The following is a 12,336-nucleotide window of genomic DNA, read 5'->3' as shown; positions in this document are numbered from 1 at the left end:
TTTATCATGATCTATCTTCTGCGCAGATGCTTAATGTTTATGCTTAAATGCTTGAAATCAATATATAAAGGCACATTTAAAATGCATGGATATTAAATTACTAAAATTATTAATTAATTATTAAAATTATTATTAAATTAAAAAAAAATTTTGTTTTTTTTTCTATGAATCAAATCAAATAGTTTTTAAAGAGCCAACAAGTTTCCATCATACGTAAGAACCCTTTGTCTTTAAAAAGGATCCAATGAAGTTGTCTGCATGTCCCATGCAAAAAAGTGAAAAAAGAGGAGCTTTGGAACTCTGAAGCTTAAATGTGATGGTTTAGATTTATATATATATATATTTCTCACTGCAAATATTTTCATTTGTGTTATTATTTAGTTCATCCTAAAATGAAGAAAGTCTTACTATTAAAGATCAGCATTGCCTATATGTTCAGACATTTGTTAGTGTTCATGTGAAGACAGGATGTCTTGGGATTTTTGTTTCATAAACCCCAAGATGCACCTTGAAAGAACTGACAAATTTAGCTCCAAGGCAACAGATGCAAAAACATATATATTTTAATAATTTTACAGTGTCTTTCGCATATTTACAGAGCTTTCCACATACACTCAAACCTGAATATTTCAAGAAAGAATTGAGTCAAACAGTGTACTTAGTCAGATTTCCAGTTGTGCACATTAAGCTTGATCCAGTCTGAAGTCCAGGGGTTTCAGAAAGTCCGGCAGCGAGTCCAGCTGATCTGTGGGAATGGACTGGCTGAGCTTCTGCATGGCCTGAACGAACAGAGACGGAGGCGATGACCCTGAAAGCCACTGGAAGGCCTGCTCTCCAATGAGCGCCCTCCACACATCTCCACTGTCCTGCAACTGTCTCTTCATCCGGAAGCGAAATGTGGGCATGAATAAAATGAGGTAGCCGAGGCAGATGCGCTTCGCCCGCATGTCAAAGTCACTCTGGCAGATCTGGCTGAGTAAACAGTCCAGGGGGGTGTTCCCTGTCAGGTCCGTTGCGTAAGGACACGCGCCGTGACCCAGCAACAGTGCCAAGCACTCGGGACGCACCAGATCACACGCCAGATGCAGCGCGGTTTTGCTCCCGTCGGTGTGGACGCATCCGTGACGGTTCAGGTAGCTCCGTTTCTCGCAGTCTGTGAGGTCTTTAATGGTGGCCATGATCATTTTCAGGATGTTGATGCGGTTGTAGCGGACGGCTATGGCCAGGTGCGGTGTGGTGGACGCCTGGCAGCAGCAGAAGCTTCTGCTGGGCATCTCCAGCGCGCGGGTGGAGAACCTGTTGAGTAAATAACGCGCGTACTGCTGGTGATCATGTACCAGCGCGTACATAAACGCCTCCGACGGGGAGTACGCGCACGCCTGTCCGTCATCTTCCCAGTGAAACACCTCCATTGTCCGCATGTCCTCCAGGACCCACACCGGCAACAGGTCCCGGACAGCCTGATAAAATGCAAATGAGGATTTTTGGCATTGTTTCTGGGACTTATAATCCGCGCGGCTCTCGTACATCCCCAGATCCAAAGGCATCGTGAGTTCCGCTGTTATAATAAACGTTTTTGGGGGACCGTTTGGATTTAAAATGACGATTTAAAGGCTTTTACGTGGATATTCAGTGCAGCCAGAGCTGATACTGAACCATCTGTGAGAATATAAATGGGTAAGCCAGAAGGCCAGGCAGAATAATAAATAAAAAACAAGGCAGTAATCTCGTACGATAGTGTCTAAAACCGTTCACCCGCCTTCAAACCCCACTATAAACTCAGCCGAGAGTTTATATATGATGGGCAGCCCGAGTTGGTCTGCACCTATCGCTGCGCTCTTTGCCATTGGACGCTGGCGCACGTCACCAGGGTACAAAGTGCCTACAACTTCTCCTTATTAGTGTAGTAGAAGGAATGTGTGCGTGTGTTTGGGCGCTATCGAGTGACCCTCGCGCATTCAGTACATTCAGCGCGAGTAGTGTTACATAATATTTCACAGACCGAGCCATGCGCTCTTGCACGGGGTGATCTATCTGATCTGTTTATGACATTCTGTAAACGTTATTATTATGGGTGAACGTTGGGGTCATATTATTGTATATATGCACAATTAAGAATTGTATTTATTTATTTATTGAAGGTTTGAAGGTAAGAGATTTTTGAAGATCTAAAGGTTTAAATATGTCTAAATAAAAATGTATAAAATTGGTCGACAATCAGACTAAACTGTACTCAAATGGAGCTTCATAAAAATTATGACAGAAATGTTCTGAGGAACACGTGCGCCATCTAGCGGATAACTGTTATGGTTTTCCCCAGAAAAAAAGGTTTGTTTATCATTTAATAATTTCTCCTTATTTAAATATTAGACAATCGCTACTTTTTGATGATGATGATGATGAAAAACAAACGGTTTCTGCAAATCCTGGACACTTAAATCTGTTTAAAATCACTTTATCTCCAAACAGATGATCAGATGAACCGTAATCAGATATGGCAACCAACAACATGTAATTAAAGCCTGTGTAGCAATACTGCATAGACATATTACTACTAAAATTATATTGTTTGGAATTGACAGATGTTTAGATTTAATTATTCAGAATATTGTTAATTTGCATCTGTGTGCTGTTTTTTGAGTCTCAGAGGGATGTCACCACATCTGCAATAAAAAATATCAATTTGTTTTGAGATGCTACCTGTGTTGTGGAAAGTTACTTTTAAAAGTAATGCTTTATAAATATTATTATTCCTTTAAAAAAAGTAAATATTTGCGTTACTTTTATGAAAAGTAATTTGTCAGTTGTTTTTGCTTATCTGTTTGGTTGAATTAATACATAAAGTATATTTGTATATTTGCAATTTTGTGCAATTTTTCGGAGTTTGCATTTCACTATTTTATACTGAATACTGAATTTGTTTTTGAGCAGGTAAATTGAGTAAATGCATGTTTAGTCTAGAACTTGCAATTGAACTTGCAAATGCACATGCCTCTGCGCTTACTCCCAAATTCTCTCAACGTAAAAACAAGAGAGATCTCAATCAATATATGGTAAACAAAGTATCTTGTGTTTCTTATTTGAACAAATATGTTGTTGTAATTTTTTTAAAACTTTAAGTTACTTGTAATGCGTTACCCCAAACACTGGATGCCACCATATACACAAAGAAACACAATGTAGACTTGGCATGACAAGAAAAGAATACCTTTATATAATTAATGCTAATTGTGTAATGCTACAGATATCCTGATGCTTAGTAGTCTTTGGACAGATGTAGCTCAGATCAGTCAGAATGTATGAGCATCACAATAAATTGCAATTATCCCTTCCAAATAGGCTACTACTCTAATAACTAATATTTAAAATATTAGTAAGTAATTCATTACTGACTAGAATATATCATGGAACATGATCTTTACTAAATATCCAAATAATTTTTGTAATAAACGAAAAATCTATCATTTTGATCCATACAGTGTATTGCTGGCTATTGCTACAAATATACCTGTGCTACTTATGACTGTTTTGTGCTCCAGGGTCACAAATAGCCTATGTACTAGTATGTAATAACAAGACATTAATATACTAGTCAGTGGACAAAAATGCAAGGCTGAACCATGTCTTGAAAATACGATAGAAATTTATATTTTCATTTTTATGTGAACTATGTTTTTCAACTTGTTGAGCACTCTAGACACTTGAGGGTTTCTTGTTCAAAAAGTTAAACTAGAATTTTAAATGATTTTATTATTATATGACTCAATTCGGTGGATGATAACTCTCACTCATTTTGAGTTTTATGAAGCAGTGTGATGGTTAATGGTATTCTGCAAAACAGATATAAAGAGGATATTTTTGCTATAGTGATGCATTGCTGGTTTTCACTAAACTAGTCCACAAGTACGGAGTGTCAGCTGATGCAACGAATTGTGGTTGTCTAGAGTTGATTTTTATACACATATGTTTTCTAGACAAACGCTGCTTCGACGCTTGGTTTGGGGAAATAATTAGCTTTTTTGTTTGTTTGCAGAAGTTCTTTGAATTTCTGCCTTGAAGAGGAACTGACGTTAGCTAAAACAGGTCAATCAGAGCAAGAGAGAGAGAGTGAGAGAGTGTGTGTGTGTGTGTGTGTGTGTGTGTGTGTGTGTGTGTGAGAGAGAGAGAGAGAGAGAGAGAGAGAGAGAGAGAGAGCTAACGCTAGAGCAACCGCACTGTCTGCTAGCACTGCTGCCGTTTGTGCTTTATCTGTCTCAAAAGCTAAACTTCACTTATTAACGCGACTGGGGGAAATATTATGCATTCGGTGGACCTTTTTGAGTGTTCATAACTCTATATTGCCAGTTGGGGGAGTTTGGGTCAGTGCAGGACGGTGTTATTTGTTTCCGATCAGAGCAGTTGAGCTGAGTTAGCTTAGCAGCCAGCGAGCCCAAGTTCCTTCAAGCGCCTTTGCGTTTCGCTATCAAAATGCCTGCTATGTTGGAGAAGGGCACCACTGAGATATCGGGTAAAAGAAGGGGCAGACACTCTGTGAATAATCCGACCAAAAGTTTTACTTCAAATGGGAACAGTAACAATTCATGGGAGGAAGGAAGTTCGGGTTCCTCAAGTGATGACGAGCATGGTAAGTCATGGTGGTAGCCTCGGTCGCTCTTCATAAGTTCATACACTTCTGATGAAGGCAATCAGTTCATTTGATTTTTTCTTTTGTCACTCACAAGGTGCTGGCGGGATGCGAGTTGGATCGCAGTATCAGGCAGTTGTTCCTGATTATGATTCTGGTTTGTGGCTTTTGAGTTTTGGAAGGTTCATTGACAACACAGGGTGGATGGCGTGATAGCCTCAAACACTGTCCGGAATAGTTCGCCCGTTTAGTGCACTTCATGTTCAGCAATAATAATGTTCATTTATTTATTTAGTGTCGCTGGCAACCTACAGTGTAAGTGGTAAATTGTTGTTATGAAAAAGAGGTTAAAACAAAATATGAAAAAAAAAAAAAAAAAAATGACTATTGTATGAAACATGAGGTGATGATAATGAGCACCTGATGTGTCTGCATCATAAACACGTCCGCATTTTTTTTTTTTTTAAATATGTAATTCAGGGATAATTTAATTTATATTTAATTTCCCTTAACTTTAAACATTTCATTTTTATTGTTACTTTAATATCAAAATATTTGTTTTCTTTGATTTATTAGAAGCTCTGTACGGAAATATCTTTGTGTAAAAAAAAAAAAAAAGAAAAAAAAAAAGCTATTAGTATTACCATTGATTTTCTTTGAAATTAAAATAGGTGGATGCATTCTTGTTTAATCCACCAATGTTTCTCTCTCTTTTCACCAGAGGTAGCAAAGGCAAGCCAAGAGAGAGATAATTTGGGAATGCTGGTGTGGTTTCCAAATCCAAGTATACCAGAGGCCAAATGTGAGTCATTTATGAGTATGTTAATTGGCTCTATAAATGTGTTTTTTTTTCATGTAAATATTGGCACTCCATGTTACACCGTAGTATTGTTCAGAAAATTATGTTGTGTGATTCAATGAAAAAAAAAAAACACTCACAAAATGTTGATCCATTTGAGCATGCAGACTAGGGAAAACGGGGTGGGACGCAGCAGCTCATTTGCATTTACAGAGACATGCACGAAAACATCATGTTTCTGCTTCCACTCAAATTTTAAAATTATTATAGTCTGTGGGGTATTTTGAGGGGATTTTAGGGATACCTGACACTTGTATACATATTATAAAAAGGGGCAAAATTTAAGTCAGGCATGCAATAGCATTGAGAAGGCTATAATATAGGAGAAAATATTTTTTGTATAAGATATGTCATTCAGTCAATAAAGAAATGTATTTTATATGTAAAATAAATGTTTATATTTCAAGGGTTTTTAGTTTTAGACATGATTTAATTTTTAGTTATATTCTAATGATTTTCCCCTTGTTTGTTGCAGTGGATGAGTACATTGCAATAGCCAAAGAAAAACATGGGTACAATATGGAGCAGGTAAAATTATGTTTGAAAGCTATGCATATTTGTTGCGTATATATATATATATATATATATATATATATATATATATAAGGAAATTAAATATTTTTTATAGACACTGTAGGCACAATTAGTGATTTTCAATGCTCTTTTGTTGTATCCTATTGTGACTCGTAAGATAAGGTAGAACATGTTTGCATGTTTTACTGCACAGGGCTCCAGAGTAACTTTTAAGAGCAATGTCACCATCGCCATTAAGTTATACTGATGGTGGCACCAGAAGCAGATTTGGTAGCATGGGTGGTACCAAACAACAGTAACATGCAAAATCTTAGTAGAAAAACTAAGTAGAAAACTAAGATTTTATCTTATTAAATGTACCATTATTCTTCTGTAGTATTATTCAGGATTGACTGACAACTTCAGTGATTTATAGGAGCATTCCTGATTTGTGTGATTGTCACAAACAGAAAAGTTTGTGTTTTTCATGGCACTTTGTGATTTTTACAACATATACACACAAAAAGAGCATACCTTTACAAAATTAAATTTTTTGATGATTTTATATTTTATCATTTCAGAATATAAAGCAAAAAGTAAAAATTAATGACTAATAAGCCTGTAAGTCCCCATTCTGGAGGTTATAGTGGTAATTTTATGTTCTTTTTACATTTATTTTACATTTTACATAAGTGTTTGTTTACCACAAAATATATTTTGGTCATCCCTTCAAAAATTAAATAAAATTGGATAATTTGGATAGTAGTAAATAATAAAGTGCTTGAATTTCCATTTCAAAAGGTTGTACAAATGCTGAAATGCATAAGGTCATGTAATGAAATTCGCCTATTTCCACCAAAACACTTTAGTTCTAGTTAGAAATACTACTTTTGGTTTTCTCAATACAGTAAGTGCTGTTTTAACTGTTTATAACAGAATTCTGTGTAGAATTTGAAGGTTTTTCATTAGATCTTGCATAGATGTGCCGGTATTTATTAGGTAATGTGATAGTTCACAATAATGAATGCATTAATTATATTGTTATTGTGGGCACTTCAAAATACCAAGAATAATTATCTATTACAAATTATTGCGAATTTGGAATGCATTTTAAGAATTCTTTTCCCACTGGTTACAGGGCACAACCGCTGTATGCTGCGTCAATAATGCATGTGCTCTCTCATGTAAACAAACACAGATGAGAAGAGCATGGCAGAATGCGTAAGAGACGATCTGGATGAAGGCACGGTCACTCAAAAGTCTCTTTGAGACAAGTCATGTCACTCGGCGGCCATATTTGAAATGCCTCTTGGGCATCCATGTGCAGCTCTCGATGCCGATATTTGAAACACCAAGGCCGATATATCGGTCGACCACTACTTGCTATATTCCTTTCTGAAACTTATTTAAACAGCCATTCAGATTTGTGTATTTGCTATGGTGTTCATCACAGCACCAAATACTTAAATATTTAGACTTAATAAACTATTTATTTTCAAACTGTTTTACATTCTAATCTGGACTACAACATGCCCTAGATATTGTTTAAGGTGTTTTGATTCTTTATTGTTCGGTCACACTTTACATTAGGGCTTCATTAGTTCATTGATTCTTCTAAACATTTATTAATCTTAGGTAATTCCAATATTTAATAAGAGTAAACTTGAGCATGGACAAGTTTGCTTGGGTTAAACAGTCAGCACTGCTCTGCTCAAATGCTCTTGGCATTTGATGTATTGTGTTATGATGTGGGTATGCCAGTGCGAACGCCTGCAAAATTTAGTCACACTGGCAAATAAAATGGTCTCAAAATGTCTGGAGCCCTGGTGCATTAATGCAATTTCTCTTGTAGTTACAGTTTCACAGTGTCAAACATAAGTTGTCTTTTAAAGTCCGACATTTCAAATAGTTTGTTTCTTTCCATTTAAGTCTCATGATGTGGCTTTCTGTGTTTAACAGGCATTGGGCATGCTGTTTTGGCACAAACACAACATTGAGAAATCTTTGGCAGATCTCCCCAACTTCACCCCTTTTCCAGATGAGTGGACAGTTGAAGACAAGGTGCTGTTTGAACAGGGTTTCAGCTTTCATGGAAAGACATTTCACCGCATCCAGCAGATGGTGAGTGAGATGGCTGAAACCTCTCTGAACATTCAAATAAAACATGCAATTGAGGGAAGCTGCATCCTCATGTATTGAAGTGACAACTAATCATAAGGAGCCTCAGAAATCCAGCTCATTAATGGATATTCATTGGTGCATATAAAGACCAAATGGGTTCACTTTGACTGTTACAAATGGATCGGTGTCAGCTTTGATCATGAATAATGATGGATCCTTATGGTATGTCAGATGTTTCCATCACTTATGATCTTGATTACAGACAAGGTTTTTGTTTTTTTCAGCTCCCAGACAAGTCAATTGCAAGCTTGGTTAGATTCTATTACTCGTGGAAGAAAACGCGCAGTAAAACGAGTGTGATGGACCGCCATGTGCGCAAACAGAAGAGAGAGAGAGAGGAGAGGTCAGCTATGGCATGAAGTTATTTATAGGATGTTTGCTGTCTCCTTTTGTGTGTTTGTTTGTTTTAAAAGTCTTGATCAAAGATAAGTTGCTGGTGTCGTGGAATGCTAGCATGATCTATTTTTAGAATATGTTGTCATTGTTAAAAAAGGGAAATGTCATTTTTGAAACTTTTAATCCTTTTTTTCGTGTAGTGATGATGGAGAAGAAAATAGTTGCATCTCTCCAGGGGATGCAGAACTTGAGCCAAATAAGGATGAGAAGAAAGAGGTAATCTAAATGGATATTTTTCCTGCACATTTTTCAGTTGTACATTAACGTAATAAGATGATTTTAAATTAAAATGAAACTACATATTAAATGAAATCCTTTTAATACTTTAGGTTATACTTTATTTTATGATGCCCTTGTTACAGCATAATCGTACATTTAAACACTGCGTAATAGTAATTAACTACATGTACTTACTATATGGTTAGTGTTAAGATGAGGGCTTGGTTAGTTGCATGTAATTATGCATAATTTATTGTTAATACTATATTAAGTAAATGTAAAGTGACAAGGACAAATAAAATAGTGTTACCATATTTTATTATTAATGTAATTTTTTTTTTTTGCATTAGTCTTTTAATCTTAACTTTTCTTTTTAGAGAATTGTATTTTATTTGGATATATTTACTTTTGTAAGTGCTGCTACACTTAACTTATAGACCATCTACCTCCATAAAAAACAAATTTGTTCTTTTTTTAAGGGAATGTCTGGACCTGAGAAACCAGATTCAAAACCCGCAGTTGTGCAGAAGGTACAGTACTAAATATGTATTTCTATTTATTTCTATTCTATCTGCTTGTTCTCTTTTTAATTATTGAAAAAAATAATAATAACTTGAACTTCCAACACTAGCTCTATTCTATTGTCTATACTTCTAAAAAAAAATAAAAAATAAAGGATGAATGCATTGTTAGACTAACCGGGATTTTTCACGGCACAGATATTATTGCTCTTTTGTTGGTTTGATTGCTTCCATTGTCCTCATTTATAAGTCACTTTGGAAAAAAGCACTTGCAAAATAATTAAATGTAAATGTAATGTTTTATAAACTATAGTTTTGTTAATATGGAATGCTCATTGACTCTACATTAGTAGTAAATCTACATCAATAAAGCACAGTTGAAATCAGTCACAGATTTAAATAGCTCTATTTTCGCTGTTTTTTTTTTTGTGTGTGTTTTTTACAGCCAGCAAATCTTACAGAAAAGTCGATGCATGTTAAGAAAGAAGTACAGGGACTTGCTGGGAGGAACCTACACCGGGCAAAGAAGAAACCTCCTAAAGGAATGCATTTAAACTCTGATGATGTGGCGGCAATGTCTAGCAGCGGCCCGGCAGCAGTCAGTGTTCTGAGACAGCTGGATATGGAGCTCATCACTATAAAACGACAGGTTAGCGTTTTATTCATTAGCACTATCATTTTCATTGAGACTATTAGTAGAACTAGATCTAAATCTGACAGAGAGCAGTGTAGTCTTGAAGTATGTGATGGTCTAAAACTGAAAACTTTGAAAAATAACCTCTTTTTACAGATTCAGAGCATTAAACAGCACAATAGTGCCCTCAGAGAAAAGCTGGACACAGGTGTGGATGAGTTTAGGCCATCTGAGGTAATAATATTCTTTATGACTACTTTCCACCACACTTATTTGATAGATGACAATTTTATGCATTCTATTCACAAGAGGATATGCAGTAAATGTGCTTTGATTTCCTCAGGCTAATCAGAAATTTAATACCCGCTGGACCACAGAAGAACAGCTGCTTGCAGTACAAGGTATTTTTGGCCACATTTCTCAGATGTTTGCAGGGCTTACTGGATAATGAGTGATTATTTAAACGGCAAGTTTAAAGTAGTGAAATTCTGGACAATCGTTGGTTTCCTCTCTCAGCTATAAGGAAGTACGGGCGGGATTTCCAAGCCATTTCTGATGTGATCGGCAACAAGTCTGTGGTTCAAGTGAAAAACTTCTTTGTGAATTACCGGCGGCGCTTCAACCTGGATGAGGTACTGCAGGAGTGGGAAGCTGAGCACGGCGTGGAGGGACGCAAGGGTTTAGATGAAGAGAAAATGGAGGTGTCATCTGAAGAGGGAAACACCCCGGGGCCTTCAGAAAACCAGGCAGAGGTCAGTTTCCCATCAGTACCTCTGAGTTAATGGGCTTTAGCTTCCAGTCAGGCTGGAATTTCTCATTCTAATTGAAGTTCTTTTTCCTGCATCTGGTTTTGGTTTTTCAGTGTCATTTGAGATTAATCATCAAATCGTCATTTTCAGGAACCAACGGCCATGGAAACACAGAACCCTTCAGTTTCATGAGTACTCCATCAGTGGTCAGCTGAGCTCAGATCAGTTAATATCACAGCTGTGCATAAGAAGCATTAAGGCTTCGGTTGCCTCAAGTGAAGTCTCTTCGTAATGGACATTCCCCCCCGCCACATCCTGGTCCCTCTGACTCCCACCCCTCTACTGGTCCCAGGACTCTCACAGAACTAGGATCATCACTGCCAACAGAAGTAGAGTCCCTGTCTGGTCTCTAGCAGTCTGGTGCTCCAACAGTTATATTCTCCACAAATGCTAATTGGTCTGTTATGGGGGAACAAAACACCCATATACCCATCCCAACATCATTGGACAGAGAATTGTGATCTTAAAAGATCTCTTAAGGAGTCTAAAGGAGTTTAATATCACTTGACCATCTCTCTTTCTTGATATGCACATAGGACTTTGACTTGGTCCTGGTCCAACATTCCTTTCCAGTTACTTTTTTGTTGCTGTAGCATAATATCTAGTTATATGATTTGCTATTTTAAAATAGTTTGGGGGGGTTAGTTGATCTCTGGTTGGATTAAGCTATTTATTTGCATAAAACGTGAATTATACGAACTGCTCTGTATAGATACAGTGAAATGCCAGTGTAGATGAAATTTCAATAATTTTAATACCAATTTTAATATTATTCTTTTAAATATGAGATGATTTGCAGCTCTTATATTAAGTGAGTTGGTTTAGTATTAGGGCATAATATATACCGTTTAATCATGGACCCTTGTACATGTGTATTTGAAATGCATTTCTTGGCTGAGGCTGTTGACTGTGAGAACAGGCACAGCAGAGTGTTGTAACAGAATGGGAAGTATTTTTCGTTCTTGCTTGGATTTTTTAAATCTTATTTCGAACTGTGTTTTGCATGCATGAACGGTTCTTCATGCCAGGGTCAAGCTTTTCACCCTCTTAGGGGTGTCTAAGCGTATATGGATTGCCGTGTGTAGGTAAGAATTTCAAAATATGGCAGCATATCTAAATTGCTACTACTATTCCATGCTTGTATGTGTTTTTCCACACATCCTAATTTATGATGGTGTTTGGAGATGTTAGATGGGTTCCTGTTGTTCGTTTTTTTTTGTTTAAATTGAAGTTATTTAAAATACATGCACTCTTACTTTTTTCGACCAAATCTTTCCCTCTAATAACTGTAACGGTACCCTACATGTGTGAACTCCTTTTAAACTGATTATGCGTGCAGATAATGTACATGGATGGGGTGAAGTTCTGTGTGTGCGTGTGTGTGTGGGTGGGAGCTAATGTGGTCATAGACTGTGGACCGTATATGTAATCAGTTTGTCACATTAGTCATAATAAACATAAGGGATTTATACTGTCAAAGGCATTGAGTGTTGGTCAATCTCTATACATCACATTTTTTTCTATTTAGTCTGTTAATTTTCAATATTAAATTGCAGTGGTAACACACTTTCACTATATTA

At 36.6% G+C, this 12,336-nt stretch overlaps 2 protein-coding genes across 2 annotated transcripts; one reads left to right on the top strand and one right to left on the bottom strand.

Annotated features, from left to right (window-relative positions):
• Positions 1-531: 531 nt before the first annotated feature.
• On the bottom strand, positions 532-2,007 carry ankrd9 (ankyrin repeat domain 9). Its single transcript, XM_026286329.1, has one exon. It carries the CDS (start codon positions 1,545-1,547, stop codon positions 684-686), a length of 864 nt encoding a protein of 287 aa, XP_026142114.1. The 5' UTR covers positions 1,548-2,007; the 3' UTR covers positions 532-683.
• An 828-nt stretch (positions 2,008-2,835) lies between these two features.
• Positions 2,836-12,230, top strand: rcor1 (REST corepressor 1). Its single transcript, XM_026286328.1, has 13 exons — positions 2,836-4,624; positions 4,722-4,781; positions 5,346-5,426; positions 5,959-6,011; positions 7,956-8,117; positions 8,402-8,520; positions 8,714-8,789; positions 9,272-9,322; positions 9,759-9,962; positions 10,104-10,181; positions 10,291-10,348; positions 10,464-10,699; positions 10,847-12,230. Exons 1-13 carry the CDS (start codon positions 4,468-4,470, stop codon positions 10,886-10,888), a joined length of 1,377 nt encoding a protein of 458 aa, XP_026142113.1. The 5' UTR covers positions 2,836-4,467; the 3' UTR covers positions 10,889-12,230.
• Positions 12,231-12,336: the final 106 nt, after the last annotated feature.

The sequence above is a fragment of the Carassius auratus genome, chromosome 17 (assembly GCF_003368295.1).
Source record: "Carassius auratus strain Wakin chromosome 17, ASM336829v1, whole genome shotgun sequence".
Lineage (NCBI taxonomy): Eukaryota > Metazoa > Chordata > Actinopteri > Cypriniformes > Cyprinidae > Carassius > Carassius auratus.
The sequence above is the reverse complement of the archived record's forward strand: the minus strand, read 5'-3'. Positions and strand labels throughout refer to the sequence as shown.